Source organism: Syngnathus acus, chromosome 4 (assembly GCF_901709675.1).
Source record: "Syngnathus acus chromosome 4, fSynAcu1.2, whole genome shotgun sequence".
In the NCBI taxonomy this organism is placed as follows: domain Eukaryota; kingdom Metazoa; phylum Chordata; class Actinopteri; order Syngnathiformes; family Syngnathidae; genus Syngnathus; species Syngnathus acus.
Window position 1 is genome coordinate 155,001 of NC_051090.1, and position 17,685 is coordinate 172,685.

The following is a 17,685-nucleotide window of genomic DNA, read 5'->3' on the forward strand; positions in this document are numbered from 1 at the left end:
ACACATATACATATATACATATATATATGTGTATATATATATATACACATATACATATACATACATATATACATACACATATATATACACATATACATATATACATATATATATGTGTATATATATATATACACATATACATATACATACATATATACATACACATATATACACATATATATACACATATATATTCGGTCGGTATCTATTTGTGCACTCGAATGTTCTCCAAAAATACACCAGAGAGCAGCGCTGCCTCCATAAATCAAGTACCTTTCTGACTGATACGCGGCACACGCAGGGGTCCAGTACACCGGTCCCAGCACTGGCATTCATTTTACAGGGAAAAGAGAACCTCTTCCGCCACCGTACACTATTGGCTTGGACCGCTTCCCTGTGTGACGAAACCACAAACATATCAGCGTTAAGTCAAATTTATTATACGTATGAATATTCCATCAACTATTCATACCTGCTATTCTTAGATCTTAATATTGTACACATATATGTATGAACAAGAAGGCCAGAGCTAGGGCTGTGTGAATTTCATCGCTCCAAAATTTCCCCAGATATTCTGATAATGATATGATAACCATTTGACTCTCAGTGAAAACTCATCTTTTTTGAAGAAGAAGAAAAACAATCCAATAATGTGTGGAAAGAGTTTTTTGTTTTTAAAATTAGAATCAATATTAACAGTCTGCAATAAATGAAAAATGATAAGTCATTGTACTGTCAATTGTGCTAATTATATGCTCCAAAAGAAGCGTTTGTGTGTGCGCGCGCGCGCGTGCGTGAACTGCATCATATGTAGGGATGGGTTCTTGTTGAGAACTATTTTTCGATGATGAATTTTGCTGTGGTTAGTTTTGCTTCTGCCAGCAGAGGGTTAAGCTGTCATCTTAAGTAGCACTTACATAACGCCTACCTACATCTTGCTTATTTACATTTAAGGCTCGTGACATAAGGGGTCTTTGGCGAGGAAGCCGTTTCCATCGCTCCGACAAACGACTTGGTATCGTGAACATTTGATTGAACTGGGCAACGTCTCGTCTCGTTGGTGTAAATCCAAACAAGTCCACTCCAATGCCGCGCTCAGCAGCAAGCAGCAAGCGGCAAGAAGCAAGCAGCAAGAAGCAAGCAGCAAGCAGCAAGAAGCAAGCAGCAAGAATGACGCTCACCTCGAAGACTCCTCGGAGAATCCGCCGTCCAGGAGTCTGACTTTACAGAAAAGGACTCCATTGACAAATGGAACCGACGAAAGCTCGTCCAGCTCAAAATCCACCTTAAATTTGAATTTCTTCTTTTTCATCATCATTAAATCCATGCACGGGCTCGACAGTCTTGAGATGGATGTTTAATGTCGTCGTCCGACGTCCATTGTGCACAGAGGTAATCACCACATTGATGTGTTGAGGGAGGGAGGGAGGGAAGGTGGGAGGGAAGATGGAGAAGCTGCTGCTGCTACTGCTGCTCTCCCAGCGCTCACGACAGACGCCACGCCAGGAGGAGAAAAGCTGCACACCGAGCGAGCGAGCGAGCGAGCGCTTCCTAGTTTACCTTTCAAAATAAAATAGAGTTACTCTAATCCAAAATGTCGACACTTGGCGGTTCGAAGTACTAGAACATCCATTTAGATCCGGCGCTCCAAGGCCCTCCAGTGGTCCGTGGCAGTATTGCAGGCGGTCCGCGAAATTGGAAAGAGAAAATAATTGTAACAAAAATAAAACGGATATACATATTATTTAGACTTGATTTATTTTCCAGCTAATTTTCTGAATCGTTTAGCCTTCCAGATCATGTCAAATTTAGTATAATGTATTCCACAAAACACAGTACATAGCACTACATTGAAAGGGCAAACACGTTATGGAAATACTGCACAAATAGCAGGGGCTTATTAAAGTTTCCAGATGTACGCCAGAGATAATATTTTAAAAGAACCTTGAAAACAGTGGAGTTATCAAATCAGGATTTCTCAAATTACAGCATACTCAGGGCTGGCCCTATAGCCAATGGACGAGGCGAGATACGTATGATTGTCAATTTACATGCACGCACAAAAGAAGTCTAATTGCATCATTTTCACCATTGCCTTTCATTTATAAGATATGTCGCATTATTTAAATATACATTTTCTTTGCTGTCTAATCAATAAGTGACTTGCTGTTGAGACGTCTCATAGGACAAACCAAAGGGAAAAGACCCCCTCTCGCTGTGCTCTGGATAGTTCGGGTCATTTTGACACGTTTACTAGAAAGAAGAAAAACTACAAATACGTCTGACCGGAAAGGGAGGTGCACATCTTGCAGCTTGGAGGGGGCGGGATGTAAAGTACCCTCATTTGCATTTAAAGAGACCGCACCAAAACGGTTTGCTCAGTTCACAGCATGAATTCGGTGAATGTTGACATTTTCAAATGGCAACAATGTATCATTGGGAATGGATGGGATGGATATTGTGCGATTTGTTAGTTTACGAGAAAAATGTTGACATTTTTGGGGAGTTAATGGGAATTTCTGACATGTTAAAAATCGTTCCAACAACGTGTATCTCTTATGTTGAATGTCGAATGGATGAGGACTATTTCGAGGGATTTTTTGTTGAATGTTGAAAAAGTTGACATTTGTCGTTTCTTGAACTTGATCGGAATATTTTGGAGTGATGTAAATGCGCCTTTAGATTTCACACAATCAATGTATTCAAATAGCAACAGAAATAGGACTCTCAGAGCTCGCCCCCAGCAGTGTGCAGTATGTGAGGGCGCAGATCATGCAGAAGGAAGGGTGTGTCTCTCTGCCTCCCGTGCGTCCGTAAAAAGAGGAGGTCTCCAAGGAAAAGTCGGGCGAGTCTGTCTAAAGTCTCCTAACCACCTCTCGCTCACACACACACACACACACACACGCGCGGGCTCATTCCTAAAAACATCAACAATTGGATGATCTACTTCATGCAAGCATCTCTAAGTCGACGTGTGTTGTGTCGGTTCGGCGCGCGACATTGCGGAAATCCGATCCATCCGAACTTACACGGAACCGAAACCAGAAGCAGCGGCGACCACAGGAGTGGATTTGCTACCATAGCTGACAAAGCTGAAGATTGTTTCCGTTTGTCAAGCAAACGATGTATCAAATAGTTGCAAAAATGTTTTTAACGGAGTGTCAATGCTCGGCGGAGAGCCCCAAAATATACGAGGAGCTGTTTGCCAAACTCGACGCAAACAAGGATGGGAAAGTGGATGTGTCGGAACTGAAGGCAGGCCTGGCTGCAATGGGCATCCGTACCAGGAAAGGAGCGGCTCAGGTAATTGGATCGATAACATGTCAGAAATGCACAACACAGTACTCGTTGACTGACTGACTGACTACTGACTGACTGCAGACGCTAAGGAAGGAAGGAAGGAAAAGTTAAAGTCAAAGTTAAAGTCCCAATGATCGTCACACACACATCTGGGTGTGGTGAAATTTGTCCTCTGCATTGAACCCATCCCCGTGTGATTTTAATCCATCCCCTGGGGGAGAGGGGAGCAGTGAGCAGCAGCGGTGCCGCCGGGCTCGGGAATCAATTGGTGATCTAACCCCCCAATTCCAACCCTTAATGCTGAGTGCCAAGCAGGGAGGCAATGGCTCCCATTTTTATAGTCTTTGGTATGACCCGGCCGGCCGGGGTTTCAACCCACAACCTTCCAGTCTCAGGGCGGACACTCTACCACTAGGCCACTGAGCTGGAAGGAAGGAAGGAAGGAAGGAGTATTGTATTGACATACTGCTCGTAACTTTGACGGTAACTCGCGTTCTCTCTCAGAGAGGAATTTCATAGCCCCCAATTTCCTGAAGCGGGGTGTAAAAGTCCACCTAAAGTAACTTTCTGCTTGGTAGTCATGACCTACTCACAGTGGTCAAGTCAGAAATGGTGTCATGGGGCATCGTCAGATTTTGCCACACGCTTTGCAGAGAAGTCACATGGGGCATCGTCAGATTTTGCCACACGCTTTGCAGAGAAGTCACAAAATTGAGCATGATCAACGTCTTGCGGCCGGCCGGCTCTTCTGTCTGACAATTTTTCACTTGGAGTCGTGCAATGGGCTTGATGCCGTAGTGCAGTGGTCCCCAACCTTTGTTGCGCCACGGACCGGTTACGTGTCAGAAATATTTTCGCGGACCGGCCTTTCTATAAATAAATCATACATTTAGATGAATAAATAAATCATACATTTATAATAAATATATAAATACGATGAAATAAAATGAATGATACGACTGGCATAAAGACAAGTATAAACGACATGCAAATAAAACTCACCATTATCTTTGAATCCAGGATGCTTGCTCTCCATGTACCCAAGCACTTTGGAAGGCTTCCTTGCCTCTGTCGCCGCCCGCCTCATATTATGCAGAGTGGGCTTGCTGGCTTGCTTGCTTGCTTGCTTGCTTGCTTGCTTGCTTGCTTGCTTGCTTGCTTGCTTGCTTGCTTGCTTGCTTGCTTGCTTGCTTGGCGCGTCAGTCACCTGTGGCGGCGATAAATCCATATTTGAAGTAGGACTTTCTTTGAAATCCAGCAGCTTACCTTTCCTTTTCTTAGAAGCCGTAGCCTCTTCCTCTTCTTCTTCTTCCCATTGGCTTTGTTTCCCTTTCCAAACATCTCTGTTTCTTGCTCATTTTTGCTAGCTTCGCGGGCTCGACTGGGGGGGACGAGCTTCTTGACCCGAATTAACCTGTGTCAAGAGACACAGCTGGACCGACGGATGTCATTGGGAGAGAATCGCCACATTTTTCAGAATAAATTCTTACTCATTTTTGCTAGCTCAACTGGGGAAACCTGTCACGTGACCGGGACGAGCGTCTTGACCTGAATTAATTGATCGTCGATCAAATTTATTTATTTATTTATTTTCTGGGCAGCCCGGTACCAAGTGACCCGCGGCCGCAGTGTACAAGCTGAGATTTATTGTCACCACTAGGTGGGGCTATATGACAATATTACCTGTATAGACGTCTTCATGTTGCGACTATGTTTATACTTATGAAGTTTCAGATTTGTTTGAAGTACTACTTTGGACCAATAATATCTTCTTTTCCTTTAAGAAAATCATTTCCTCCGGAGACCAGGACCAAGACGAAGGACTCGACTTCAATGAATTCTCCAAGTACCTGAAGGAACATGAGAAGAAGTTACAACTGACCTTCAAGAGCTTAGACAGAAACAATGATGGTAAAGTGAAGGTTTTGGGCTGTCACGGTAAAAACGGCGTCATCTGGCTGCAGGGTTGACTTTTTGTCTCGACAGGTAAAATTGACTGCATGGAGATCAAGCAGGCCCTCGCAGATATCGGGCTGGATGTCGGCAAGGACGAAGCGGAGAAGATTCTTCAGAGGTATTTTTTCAGCATGTACCAGACCGACATTGGGGAAGTAGTCATGCGAGTTCATCGCTACATTTCTCCAAATAAACACACACACGGACAGATGAGATTCTCTTTAAAGACTCCCAATCACTCGCCACTATGAAGCAGGCAATATCAAAGACATGACAATTGATCCTATTTCTTTTTAATTGCAAAAGTGAAACTGGTACCGAATGAACCTTTTGCACAGTATTGACGTCGATGGCACGATGACTGTGGACTGGAATGAATGGAGGAAACATTTCCTGCTGACCACAGCCACCAACCTTGAGGAGGTTGTCCGATATTGGAAACACACTACGGTATGTCTGCAAATTTTCAAAATGTTGACATATTCACCACCGGGTTCTTCGGTTTTCTAACATTGAGCAATACATGCATCCATAAATGCCATCACGGATTGATTGACTATGGTTTCCGTAGCTTGAGGCTGGGCGGAATGTCCTCCAAATACGCTCACCCGAAAAAATAGGCTTTGAATCATCTATCTATCGCACAGCCAGTTGTCGTCGATGGCCGAAGCTCCGAGCTTGGCTGCCGCTGTTCAATGACACGACCGTAACGAAAAGTGTTCTTGCTAATCTTGGCAATTTAAATTTGGCTTGAGGGATTAGGTCATCAAGGGGATTGGGACAGAATAAGAGCGAGCAAGTCAGTGGAGATGCAAAGATTGAAGCACCAAGCAATAGCATGCAAAGGCATTCACTCTCACTCGTCGGCAATTCTCTCTTTGGGAAGAAGCGCTTTGTCTGGCCCAGCGGCAAGCTCCTTTTAGCCGTGGAAAGGATCCAGAAAAACAACAACTTTTTTGACCTTTTGAGACAGCAATGGCTCTGCTGCAGCCTCGGCAGCAGCAGCAGCAAAAATTTTTTCTTGACTTTTATGATGATGATGAGGCCATTTATGAGCTGGAGGTGGATATGGTAGGTTCTTCAACTTGCACGCTTGTCATTTGCCCTCAGCAGCAGCAACTACGTATGTCCCTTGAAATGTTTGATGATGTCAAACTCCGGAGAAATGGCTTCAATTCTAACCCCAAACGTCCAGGTGCTGGACATAGGCGACAGCCTGACCATCCCAGATGAATTTACAGAAGAGGAGAAGACGACAGGTTTGTGGTGGAAGCAGCTGTCTGCGGGGGCCATGGCGGGGGCGGTGTCCCGTACGGGTACCGCCCCCCTGGACAGAATGAAGGTCTTCATGCAGGTCTGTCCGCACGTTTGTTCGTTCGCTCGTTGGATCGCGTCCACCGTGTCGCAATCCTTTCATCCATGACTCTTGATGTGCAGGTCCATGCGTCAAAGAGCAACAACATCAACCTGGTGGATGGTTTCAAGCAAATGTTGAAGGAAGGAGGCTTGGGGTCTTTATGGCGAGGAAATGGTATTAACGTCCTCAAGATCGCCCCAGAAACCGCCATTAAATTCATGGCCTACGAAAAGGTAACGAATCCTTGTTTGGAAGAAGACTGAATGTTGTGGTTGGTGGGAGCTAGTTTCCCTCTTTGGCAAGTGCAGAGAATTTACTTGCGTCCAGCAGGTTCAGCCAAAAATGAGTCTTCTTTCCATTGTGTCTGTCCAATCCCATCTTTTTTGCACCGAGCCCAATGGTGTGGCTTCAGGCAAAAATGGGTCTTTGGGCTTTTTGATTGTCTGTCCAATCCCATCTATTTTTCTTCTTATATTGTGTCCGACTAGTACAAGAAGATGCTGTCCAGCGAACCAGGCAAGATCAAGACGCACGAGAGATTCATTGCGGGATCGCTTGCTGGAGCAACGGCCCAAACGGCCATCTACCCTATGGAGGTGAGCTCCGTCAGATTGTTTGCACTGGATTTCAATTTGCAATACAAACGGGCAATTGTTTGCCCTTTACTCTCCATTTGATTTTGTCTGATGTGGAATGCGATGGCTCGGAAGGTGGAATGGATGGATGGATGGATGGATGGATGGATGGATGGATGGATGGATGGATGGACGGATGGATGGACGGACGGACGGATGGATTTTGGGATGCTTCTTTCGTTCAACTTTGTCCTTTTAGGTGATGAAGACCAGGCTAACCCTGAGGAAGACGGGCCAATACTCGGGAATGGCGGACTGCGCCAAACAAATCTTCAAAAGAGAAGGCGTGAAGGCATTCTACAAGGGCTATCTTCCTAATATTCTGGGCATCATTCCCTATGCTGGGATCGATCTGGCTGTTTATGAGGTGAGCCACGCCACCACACCACACCACAGCACAGCACACCATCACACCAGTCCTTGTTTTCGTCAACCTTCTTCTCACCAACCATTTTCTCACTAGAGCTTGAAGAACTCGTGGTTGTCCCGCTACGGCAAAGACACAGCCAACCCGGGTGTGCTGGTGCTGCTGGGCTGCGGCACCCTCTCCAGTACTTGTGGCCAGCTGGCCAGTTACCCCTTGGCTCTGGTCCGTACCAGGATGCAGGCTCAAGGTAACGTCAACTCTTCGTACGGTCTCACATTGATTTCCTAACTCAACTGATGACTTTTGCTCATGCAGCTTCTGTGGAGGGTGCGCGGCAATTGCAGATGAAAGAGATGGTGAAGACGATTTTGGAGAAAGAAGGATTCTTTGGACTTTACCGCGGCATCTTGCCCAACTTCATGAAGGTGCTGCCAGCTGTCAGTATCAGCTACGTGGTGTACGAATATATGCGCTCGGGCCTCGGTATACAGAAGTAGGACAAGAGACGATGATTGATTATGCACAAATGGACACCCCACTTTCTCCAATTCTGGCTCGCTATTCAATTGGGGTTCCAACTCAGACTCCAGGCAAAGCACGGCTGACTTTAAAATGTTCGTTTGGATTGCAATTTCCTCTAGTCGGATGATACATATTTGTTGGTCATCAATCAGGACCGTCTCGAAAATCATTGTGCCTAAAGTATTTTTTCCACCTGTTTGCCTTTCTCTCCCTTACTTGGTAGATGTTTACGTCAACAAATAAACACATGAATAAAAACATTTCAGTACACACTTGTGGTCGGTCATTGGAGGTATTATATTAACTCAAGTATGGATGTATGTTCTTTTGTGTGGTTTTAAGTTTGTATTTTTTATTTTATTTTAGCAGATGCACTGATCGGTTGGCACTTTTAATTTCGTTGTACGTGTGACAATGACAATAAAGATCTATTCTATTCCAAGTGTCCAAAAAAAGGCCCACGGTTACATCCACTCTTGGGTTTCCAATATTTTTGGTAATCACTCGTCAATTGGATGCGATTTAGTTGTTGCCATCACGGAATGCATGATTATGAAAGTTAACAAATGACACGCCTTGACTGAAGCTGAACGTTATTACAGCTTGAGCTTTAAGAAGCGATTACTCCAGATTGCATCTTCCATAATGTCATTTACCTCACTCATGTCACTCTTCCCGAGTTGTCGGATCCATCCATTGCAGACGGAACGGTGGCAAAGTTTAGATAGAGACTTCAATGCTCCGAAATTGAAAATGGGCTGACGAAAAACTCTTCGAGCTCAGTGATTTTGTTCGATCGTTTATTTCATTCGTTGATTTGATCGATTGAATTTCAAATGCACCGTATGTTCACATTGGAGTGCCATTTCTCTTTGAACTCGACAACGACCAACCTTTTGCACAACTCTCACGCGACGAGACTGTTTCTCACTCTGAAAAAAAGCTTTTCTCCGGGTACATTCCATGTGCAACGAGTGTGCCCATGAGGGAAAAAAACGCCACGACGCTCAAGACGGCGCGCAGGGCTTTAAACCAGCTCGGGTAAGTGGGCAGCAGAGACAGATCGTAGTGAAGGGAGATTCCCAGCGCCATAATAGCCATAGTCATTGCAGGAACAATGCTCTCAGCCAGGAGCATGGTAACCCAGGCCAAGAGGGAAGGAACCACACTGTTGCTCAAGTTGAGCCAGTCGGCTTTGGCCGGGCTGCCCTCGGGGAGGGCGTAGCCCCAGCGAGCGCCGCCCAGGAAAGAAACGATGGAGACGCTGTAGGCCAACTGAGCGTAGGCAAAGTCGGGAATGTAACTTTCAGTCACGCCCATGACGAGAGGAGGGGCAACAAAGGGGATCAGTCCCGCAAAGCCTAGCCACAGAGCCGCTTTGGGGCTCTTCCACAAGTCCTTCATGTCATAGCGCAGCAGGTCCAGCTCTCTAGGAGGAGCTTCGGGCTGCTGTCGCTTCTTCAGCCTCACAACCGATGAGTGGAAGTATCCTTTCCTGGCCGGAAAAGCCACTGCATGAAATGGTGTCCTCGAGGAAAGCGCAAACGCACCAGGACAAGATTTGTCCCGGGAAAGTCCAGACCGTGCTAAGGAGGCCAGGCTGGCACGTTGATGGCCTGATCCAGCATCGGTAAACTTGAGAAGTGACGATGGCCAACATTGTGGTGGGCGGCCAGCCACGTGCGACAGCTGAGAAAAGATATCCAGGTCAACATTTGACTTACATTTCAATGACTTCACCGTGGTCATAAACAAAGACGTGTTATTACAAATACCTACCTTCTGGGCAGTGAGGGTGCTTTTTCTAAACCAAACAGAGAGCATCTAGAGAAAGATGTACACAGATTCACTCATTGGGTTGAATATGCACAATTTAGCTCATATAAAAATATATGAATGCAAAAAGATAATTCAGAAATAAATGAGATTAAAAGTATTAAAGACTAAGACTAAATAAGATGGTATGTCAAAAGATTGATATATTCTCAATTTGCATCTTTTTTTTTTATCAAGTTGACGTCCGGACTTTAAGCAAATTTAAAACAAATCCTGCGTTTTCTAAACGACTTGACAGGACACAATGGCGCATTTTCATCCGTTCTGAATTGGTTAATACAAAGTTAAAACTGTACTAGAATTAAGAATCACACAATTACCTCTGACAGAGACAAGAATCGGCATATTATGACAACCATCAAGGGTGCTAGGTTTTGGTGACACGAACACGCCCGCCGTCAAAAACGTCCGTGTCAAACAGGTTGTTGAAAACAAAGTTCCGCCCAAAATAACGAAGAAAAAGGACAGACACTTACGAAGATGTATTAATTCAGATTTTGTAGAAAATATGATTTTTGCTTTGGTATGAGCTATTTTGCTCACATTTGAAGTATTAAAAAAAAAAAAAAGTAAACATTTCTTGATAAACCTGGATCAAAATATTCTGCCTACTTATCCATTTTTCATTCCCTATGTCACAAAGGTATTACTCCCTCCTCATTTGAATATGAACCGATGCAAATATTTCATGTTAAATATTTATTTAGTGCAAATTACTTTGGAAGCAAGACCACAAAGGATGATCAAAACATGACCAAAAGAGAGCACCAGGGAACAGTCCATACCAAGTTTCCTCGAGGAATCATTATGTAGGTCACTCTGTTTGGTTATTGTGACAAAATGCTTTATTCAGTGTTTGAAAATATCCGTGATATTGCAATAATTCCAATAGACAGCATAAGTGAATCTAAAAACACACATTATCAGTCCAACCTCTGTCATTTTACCAGTGTTTTGTCGTGTACATTACACTGTAATCAAGTTGCTCTTTTTGTCAAAATCCTCTTTCTAAAAATAGAATACAGAAAAAAAACGCTGCCAAAAGGTGAGGTGATCTCAGCTGACGAGTGATGCTCACACAGCTCCATCATTCTGAAATACATGATGAAATACACAAATAAATAAATCGATAAATAAAAAAACAAACGTCTCGAGAAGAAAACACACAGTGCTGTTATCCAGATGAAGTACGTATGTGAATAGTAATGAAATGGTGTACTAGAAATCTTACAATACTCTCAAACATAGGAATTGTCTGGTGCAGAGTGGCCCAAGTGTGGTCTTTGAAAGACCTTACTCTTCCTGTTTCAGAAGTTTCCCTCCCTCCCTCCCTCCCACCTGATTGGCACGATCAGGATGTTCGACAGGCTTCCGAAAAGCTTGCAGATGAGCTGCTCATTTCACTCAGGCTGAATAGGGCTTGTCCAGGACCAGACTGGGCCACCTCTGCTCCAGTGTACTATATTACAAGGGATTTACCCCAGCACAGCATCCACAGCAGTCCCCGCACAGGGCTCCCAACAGCCCGTTTATCACCTGCACGGCACACAGGGCCATCTGGATTAAAGCCATGAGCAGCAGAACACAGAACAGCCACAGATGCCATGACACCACACCAACTGGCTCCAAACAGGTTGACCACATGCTTGAGTTGCTCAGATAATCACTGCAGATGAGAAAAGAAGAAAAGGAGATGCATCCAATGTCATCTGGGTGTGGATGACATTCATACGTACATGTCTATGTTGTAATATGCGCTTTCACACTCAATTGTGAACTTCATATGCTTTTCGTCCTACCCGTCGCTGAAGGGATACGTCCACGCTCGCGTGCTGTTGAGTAGAGCCAGACATTGGGGTCCGCGGTTTACGGCCACGGCCGAAACGATGACCGAGTAAGCGGCTCCTACGACACCGACGGCCGCAAACAGGATGGAACTCAACATCTACCAGGAGAGGTACGGGAGAACGGCCATTGGACTTTTCCAGAATCACTACCACTATATGTCTACGTATGGATGAAAACGGAGACATGAAACACCACACCGCAAACCTCCTCCCGCAACTTTCATTGCCACAGCAACCGCAGCAGTCATTGTTCTTCAGACCGAGGAAGACCAGGGCTGGGAAAATCATCTGCCGTCAATCCAAAAAAATAAATAAAAAAAAGACACATTTGAGTCGTTTAGATGCAAACAACCAAGTATTCACCATGAGAAATGTCGTGTTCTGCACAAGAGACTAAAGGGGAAAAAAATATATATATATAGTATGTTTTCAGCAAGACTATTGGACATAACCAAATGAAACCCTGAATACAGACAATATCCATCAGTCACATAAATGAATGGTGAGAAAAGCCGAAGCTCAATTGTCACGTAAACTGTACGAGTGAGTGGATCGGCGTCAAGAAAAGAAACTTACCAAAATGCCGGAGCCAAAAATTCCTCCAAAGTACCATACCTCTTCAGTGATGTGCTCCCTTTCTACAATCTTTCCACCAGGGAAGAAGAGAAGGATGTTGCACAGCACACACACAATTGCCAGGGGCAGCAGCGTGATCCCCAGACACTTGGCAAAGCCCCCGGAGCACATTGTCGTCGTCCTCGTCGTTGGCGGATTACCAAACCAAATTTCAAGTGAACCTTCACTTGAAACAACGTTCAAACTGTTGTACAAGAGCAACCAGATTGGGGGAAAAAAGGCAAATCTAGCAGTTTTTGCAGCTTTTCAAATGACATCTGTCACCATGTAGACTACAAGACAGGATGGAGGATGCGAGAGCTCAGCCTTTATAGTAGGTCCCCCGTGCCCCGCCCGCCTAGCTTTTTTGGTGACCTCACATTTTTACAAGTGCAGGCTGCAATAAAGCAAACAGGCGTGCATTCACTGGCTGCTGCTTTCATGCAAAAACACACTGAGGCAGGGCGCTGTCTGTGTGTGTGTGTGTGTGTGTGTGTGTGTGTGTGTGTGTGTGTGTGTGTGTATAGAGAAACCCAAGTGAAGATACTGTGGTTAATGTTCTACCATTTGTTTTTGGGTTCGGTAGGACGACAAAGACATTTGATCGATGAAGCAGAGCTAGCTTTGGTGAGTCACCAAAAGATAAAAATGACATCTGTCTGGCCTATCAAATACGATATGAATATTATCAAGCCTATTGATTCAAGTGAGACGTCCAGGTCTTGTATTAAACTTTAACACAATACATCATCCGCTTTGCAAACTATGTGGAATAATTAGCAAATTTGATTCTTTGTGTGGCCCATGTTGTGAGGATGTCTGAGTGTATGCTATATATATATATATATATATATATATATATATATATATATATAAACATGTATATATATATTTTTATATATATTTGTTCATGAAAAATGGTTCTGTGGAACTACACACAAATTTATAGTCCTAGTTATATGACATTGCTTCATGTGCAAATGATCTGGCTATCATAGCGCATACTCTGAGTAAAAGCAATCTTTCTTCTTCTGGCTGCTGGACAATGAAAATGAACAAAAATCTCCTATTGTTTCGACAACCAATTAATAGTGATGTGCTGATCTGCTGTCTGTGTGTTTGTGTGTAAACTGGCGTCCATGGTCGTCTGTAGCAAGTTTTTGGTCTTTGCCACACAGACATGACAGGTTACATGTCACCATCCAGCCATTATCAGTGAGCAAGGGCCTAAGAATGTATGAGATCAGACAAGTTTGTCATTAGTTATGTGACTCATGTCATAATTACGGGAAAGCGCATGTATGCAATCATTTAAGTCCCTTTTCTGCCGCTTTGCAGCTAGGATGTTGAATATTTGACACACGCCGTCGGTCCAATGGGAATCGGGGGAGCGTGGAACGCAAGCTTTCTACCGGGGCAGAGAGTGATGACCTTGGATGACCTCAGCAAGGTGACTTTGAACTTGTTGCATTCTGTTTGACTATAGTTAGCAGAGTAAAGGATTCCATTGTGTGCTGAGGGTGCGCGCCGCCCCTCCCTATCATCAAGGCTTTTACTCGGTGGAAAGTCGAATCTACTTTCTGTCATTGATAAGTGTCATCGAAAACGCCAGAATGAGGCGGGCGTCACCATTTCGGCAATTTACTGACGCTCCTGTCTCTCTTCCTCCTGATCTATCACGGTGCGGCCGCTCACACGCTTTCCCTTTCCCCTCCTCGTCCTTCTTCTTTACTTTGTTGTCTTTGGGTCATACTGCCGCCTACTGTACAGGAGCGGCAACGGGGCTCGGTTAACCTGGCGTTATCTCATGTTGGTGAAAGCTAAGCGTTTCTGGCGACGTGGTTCTAAAAATAGTCAAGCAAGCCCAGGGTATAGAAGCATGTGAGACTCGTGACGTGTCTTTTGTCATCATATCCATCTATCTCTGTGTTTTACTGCACCTGTTAATCACAGCAGCATGCGGGGCTTCCAGATTAGCATGGGCTTGATCTAGACCTGCCTGTGGCTGTGGCTGTGGCTGTGGCTGTGGCTGTGGCTGTGGCTGTGGCTGTGGCTGTGGCTGTGCCTGTGCCTGTGGCTGTGCCTGTGGCTGTGCCTGTGCCTGTGCCTGTGCCTGTGCCTGTGCCTGTGCCTGTGGCTGTGGCTGCGGTGCATTCCAATTGGGATTACGAGGCAATTGTAAAGCCCTAATTGTAAAGTGCATAACTGCGCTCCTATGCCGACATTGGAGGTCATGTAGTGAGTGACCTTTTGTCCGCTGGAGACCCACTGACAAATTGTGCAACTCTGATCCAGAGGGAAAGGCACATATTAAGTAATAGTCAACATTTCAAAGATACTTCATTTGAAAAACTCAATGTGTCTATAATAATTGAGGCTGTTTGTAAGACCTCAAGAGAAAGCAACAAACACATCTCCTGTTAGATTTTCATATTTCTAATTATAAACTTCCTGCAGCTTATTGGTCAGCTTGTTTCCTGAGTGTGTGTGTGTGTGTGTGTGTGTGTGTGTGTGTGTTTGTGTTTTTTCCTGGCCTATTTTGTTTAGCGGTAGAAGTGGCTGAAAAGGGGGAGGATTATTTCCTGACAGCCCAGCAGCCAGCTGCTCGGACAGATTCTTGGGCCGCCGCTGGCCTGCTTGGCTGTCGCTCCGATTTGATGGTCTCTTTCTTGCAGTTTTGTTGATTTTTCCCATGTGTTGTTCGGTGGGCTTCGCTAGGTCTTTGGGCCTGGCTCTGTTACCTCTGGCCCTCTGTTGTATCCTGGCCAATCTGCTGCTGTTGTTTCCGATGGGGCAAATGACATACATCCAGCAGGGGCGCCTGGCCAGCTACATCTGCTACTTTGGCGGACTGGGAGGCGGAGGACTGCTGGTAAGTCAGAAAGTGCAACTTCTTAACTCATTCGCTATATGATAGAATCATCACAACATTCCATATTGCATCTTTTCAGAAATAGTTGTTTTCTTTTGATAGAACTACTTTATATTTTCAATGTCTTGACCTTTTTTCAGTAGATCCTTTTGCTCTGTTCATGGGGCTGGCTGATCTGATCTGTGGGTTTTCTTCTCCTTCTGAGCTGCTCCCTTTCTTTGGCTTTAAACAGATGAGAGGGTATATTTTTCCCAACCAAACAAGACTTACATTGTGGAGTCGTTTCCTTCATCAGTATGTCCGTTACCAAGGACAAACAAGGTTTCGCGGTGTCAATTGAGCTGATTTCTCATTTTCCATATTGTCTGAAATGATTTGTGTGTGTGTGTGCGCACACACGTGGGAAAAAGGGAGACCTTGGGAACTTCACTCCCTCTCTTAGGATGTGAGTGAACTTCCTGTGACGCAGGGCAGCCAGGGAAGCGTGGAAAATGAAGAGAAATATCAAAGTATCACCATCATTCACCCCTCCTCCCTCCCTCCCTCCCTCCATCCATCCATCCAGCCAGCCAGCCAGCCAGCCATCCATCCATCCAGCCATCCAGCCACCCACCCACGGTTGAGAAATAACATTTCAATGTGTATCCATGGTTCACATTGCATCTCACCTCTTTATTTGTCATTTGAAGTCTAAAGCGTGTGTTGTGTTTTAGATGCTGATTCCTGCTATAACCTTTAGCACTTTGGGAAAATGTAGTTGCTGCTGGAACGAGAGCTTGATGGTAAGCACACGTGATTCATGATCAATATTGAAACGGAACCATGTGCTTGTTTTCTTCTCTCGAAACACAACAAAGGTATCCCGTTCGGCAGTTGTCTCGACGCTAGTATTACACGAGGTCCTTTGGTAGGTGGTATGCTAATGCTAATCCAAGCGTGGTAATTAAACAAGGGTGCCTTTGTCGCTTAACACGCAACACACTGAGTGAGCTTGGCACACAAGTCGAGCCACGTGCACAGCTGCTGTTTGTGCAAGTGTGTCAAGTGCAGCTGCCTCTCTTCTTATTTCTTCCAGAATGAATCAATAAACAAACAAACAAACAAACAAACATGCAATCACGCAAACATGCAAACATGCAAACATGCAAACAAGCAAACAAAGAAACAAACAAACAAAGAAACAAACAAAGAAACAAACAAAGAGTATTAAGGCAAGCCTCCGCATAAAGTCCATTTGGACATCTGTGCTGCACGGACCGAATGTATTGAATTCCTCAGATGTGCGGATCAGTGCTGGCGGCTGTGGTGGGCCTGACGGGGGCCAGCTACTGCTTGGTCATTTCCGGCCTGGCCTTGCTGCAGGGTCCCCAGTGTTTCACTTCTCTCGGGTGGTCGTACCCCTTCGCGGATCAAGGAGGAAGGTAGCGGCAACAGTACGAGCGGGGATGGACGTCAAGTCCGTCTTACGCCTTTCTCTCGTGGCTTTCAGGTATCTGCTGCGGCCCGAGTCGTGGGCCGCGTGCCTTCAGCCGCTCCGCGTGGTGGAATGGAACGTGACTCTTCTGTGTGTGCTGTTGGGCCTGGCTCTGCTGGAGTTTATGCTGTGCCTCTTGCAGCTGGCCAGCGGTTTGGTCAACGCTGTCTGTCGGCCTTGTTGCTTTAAGCAGGAGTATAGTTTGAATGCTTAGACAAGAGCACCCAAAGAGTTACAGCTCGGCTAGATTGCGTTGCTTTGAACACATCCGTATTTGCGGTCCACGTTATGCATGAAATGCGCTCAGAAGATGCCCATTTCAGGTAGATACGTATAGGCTTGCTAAGTTGAGCAACACTTTGATTTTCTTTGATGAAACAACTCCAAATTCATATTTAGTCTCTTGGCAACCGATATGAGAAAATGAACACAATTCAGTCAAATACTAATAAACCTACGATGCTTCCTATGTGTTTTCTAAGTTGTCCATTCATATCATGGAATTTTTCGGAGTACATATTACTGTGCACTTGGAGTCTCCCGGATTGTAGACAAGTTTCCAGGTGTTGCAGAGATCCTTTTACAACAATCTGTTCAACGCACTTGATAGAAATGTCATCTTCCCTCATCTCATAACTTGTTTGGTGCGCTGTGAAAGCATTGGTTCCATCATGCGGAGTTGAAGGAAATCGCGGTGCTAACTCCAAACAAATGGACGAGACAACGAGGCACAACTGGACAAGACACGAGTGGCTGGCTGGCTGGCTGGCTGGCTGGCTGGCTGGCTGTCAGGCCGGCAGGCCGGCAGGCCGGCAGGCAGGCAGGCAAATGAGCACCCAAGACACTTGCAAACCAGACAACTGTCACGGACGGATGGGAATGGAGCAGGGCGACCAAATGCAGC

General features: G+C 45.1%; 5 protein-coding genes across 9 annotated transcripts in view; 2 read left to right on the forward strand and 3 right to left on the reverse strand.

Moving 5' to 3' along the window:
• The window catches only part of fam102bb (family with sequence similarity 102 member Bb), a 5,900-nt gene extending 4,399 nt beyond the window's left edge, over positions 1–1,501 (reverse strand). For both annotated transcript variants that reach the window (XM_037250577.1, XM_037250576.1), the window contains exons 1-2: positions 1,182–1,501; positions 274–394 (exon numbers count right to left, since the gene is read on the reverse strand). In XM_037250577.1, the coding sequence (XP_037106472.1) occupies positions 274–394; positions 1,182–1,327 (267 nt within the window). In that variant the 5' untranslated portion in view covers positions 1,328–1,501. The remainder of the gene's footprint in view (positions 1–273; positions 395–1,181) is intronic.
• Positions 1,502–2,809: 1,308 nt separating this feature from the next.
• LOC119122258 (calcium-binding mitochondrial carrier protein SCaMC-1-like) lies at positions 2,810–8,409 on the forward strand. Of its 2 annotated transcripts, XM_037250575.1 has the most exons (11): positions 2,810–3,303; positions 5,085–5,211; positions 5,287–5,374; positions 5,595–5,706; positions 6,452–6,610; positions 6,694–6,846; positions 7,102–7,209; positions 7,448–7,615; positions 7,712–7,862; positions 7,931–8,145; positions 8,184–8,409. In XM_037250575.1, the coding sequence occupies exons 1-10, from the start codon at positions 3,124–3,126 to the stop codon at positions 8,110–8,112; spliced, it is 1,428 nt and encodes a 475-aa protein (XP_037106470.1). In that variant the 5' UTR covers positions 2,810–3,123; the 3' UTR covers positions 8,113–8,145; positions 8,184–8,409. The 2 variants fall into 2 exon arrangements, with proteins under 2 accessions (XP_037106470.1, XP_037106469.1); XM_037250574.1 differs by having other exon boundaries at positions 7,931–8,409.
• Positions 8,410–8,920: 511 nt separating this feature from the next.
• On the reverse strand, positions 8,921–10,405 carry LOC119122270 (transmembrane protein 69-like). Its single transcript, XM_037250598.1, has 3 exons — positions 10,294–10,405; positions 9,917–9,961; positions 8,921–9,826 (listed from the first exon to the last, which is right to left on the reverse strand). The coding sequence occupies exons 1-3, from the start codon at positions 10,330–10,332 to the stop codon at positions 9,065–9,067; spliced, it is 846 nt and encodes a 281-aa protein (XP_037106493.1). The 5' UTR covers positions 10,333–10,405; the 3' UTR covers positions 8,921–9,064.
• A 390-nt stretch (positions 10,406–10,795) lies between these two features.
• On the reverse strand, positions 10,796–12,756 carry LOC119122271 (transmembrane 4 L6 family member 4-like). 2 transcript variants are annotated; one of them, XM_037250600.1, is made up of 5 exons: positions 12,397–12,756; positions 12,019–12,108; positions 11,773–11,918; positions 11,453–11,639; positions 10,796–11,065 (listed from the first exon to the last, which is right to left on the reverse strand). In XM_037250600.1, exons 1-5 carry the CDS (start codon positions 12,565–12,567, stop codon positions 11,048–11,050), a joined length of 612 nt encoding a protein of 203 aa, XP_037106495.1. In that variant the 5' UTR covers positions 12,568–12,756; the 3' UTR covers positions 10,796–11,047. The 2 variants fall into 2 exon arrangements, with proteins under 2 accessions (XP_037106495.1, XP_037106496.1); XM_037250601.1 differs by lacking the exon at positions 10,796–11,065 and having other exon boundaries at positions 11,423–11,639.
• Positions 12,757–12,975: 219 nt separating this feature from the next.
• Positions 12,976–17,249, forward strand: LOC119122273 (transmembrane 4 L6 family member 1-like). 2 transcript variants are annotated; one of them, XM_037250603.1, is made up of 4 exons: positions 12,976–13,062; positions 16,021–16,089; positions 16,586–16,728; positions 16,797–17,249. In XM_037250603.1, exons 1-4 carry the CDS (start codon positions 12,991–12,993, stop codon positions 16,993–16,995), a joined length of 483 nt encoding a protein of 160 aa, XP_037106498.1. In that variant the 5' UTR covers positions 12,976–12,990; the 3' UTR covers positions 16,996–17,249. The 2 variants fall into 2 exon arrangements, with proteins under 2 accessions (XP_037106498.1, XP_037106499.1); XM_037250604.1 differs by lacking the exon at positions 12,976–13,062 and adding an exon at positions 14,960–15,307.
• Positions 17,250–17,685: the final 436 nt, after the last annotated feature.

Bases quoted from the DNA above. Each gene is read 5' to 3' on its own strand.
- LOC119122258 (XM_037250574.1), top strand. From the start codon at position 3,124: ATGTATCAAATAGTTGCAAAAATGTTTTTAACGGAGTGTCAATGCTCG. The intron at 6,847-7,101 runs GTAACGAATCCT...GTGTCCGACTAG, and splicing joins AATTCATGGCCTACGAAAAG to TACAAGAAGATGCTGTCCAG. The intron at 7,863-7,930 runs GTAACGTCAACT...TTGCTCATGCAG, and splicing joins TACCAGGATGCAGGCTCAAG to CTTCTGTGGAGGGTGCGCGG.
- LOC119122270 (XM_037250598.1), bottom strand. From the start codon at position 10,332: ATGGTTGTCATAATATGCCGATTCTTGTCTCTGTCAGAG. The intron at 9,962-10,293 runs GTAATTGTGTGA...ATCTTTCTCTAG, and splicing joins GATTCTTGTCTCTGTCAGAG to ATGCTCTCTGTTTGGTTTAG. The intron at 9,827-9,916 runs GTAGGTATTTGT...ATCTTTTCTCAG, and splicing joins GCACCCTCACTGCCCAGAAG to CTGTCGCACGTGGCTGGCCG.
- LOC119122271 (XM_037250600.1), bottom strand. From the start codon at position 12,567: ATGTGCTCCGGGGGCTTTGCCAAGTGTCTGGGGATCACGCTGCTGCCC. The intron at 12,109-12,396 runs GTAAGTTTCTTT...GATTGACGGCAG, and splicing joins TTTTTGGCTCCGGCATTTTG to ATGATTTTCCCAGCCCTGGT. The intron at 11,640-11,772 runs GTAGGACGAAAA...TCTCATCTGCAG, and splicing joins ACGTATCCCTTCAGCGACGG to TGATTATCTGAGCAACTCAA.
- LOC119122273 (XM_037250604.1), top strand. From the start codon at position 15,128: ATGTGTTGTTCGGTGGGCTTCGCTAGGTCTTTGGGCCTGGCTCTGTTA. The intron at 16,090-16,585 runs GTAAGCACACGT...TGAATTCCTCAG, and splicing joins GCTGGAACGAGAGCTTGATG to ATGTGCGGATCAGTGCTGGC. The intron at 16,729-16,796 runs GTAGCGGCAACA...CGTGGCTTTCAG, and splicing joins TTCGCGGATCAAGGAGGAAG to GTATCTGCTGCGGCCCGAGT.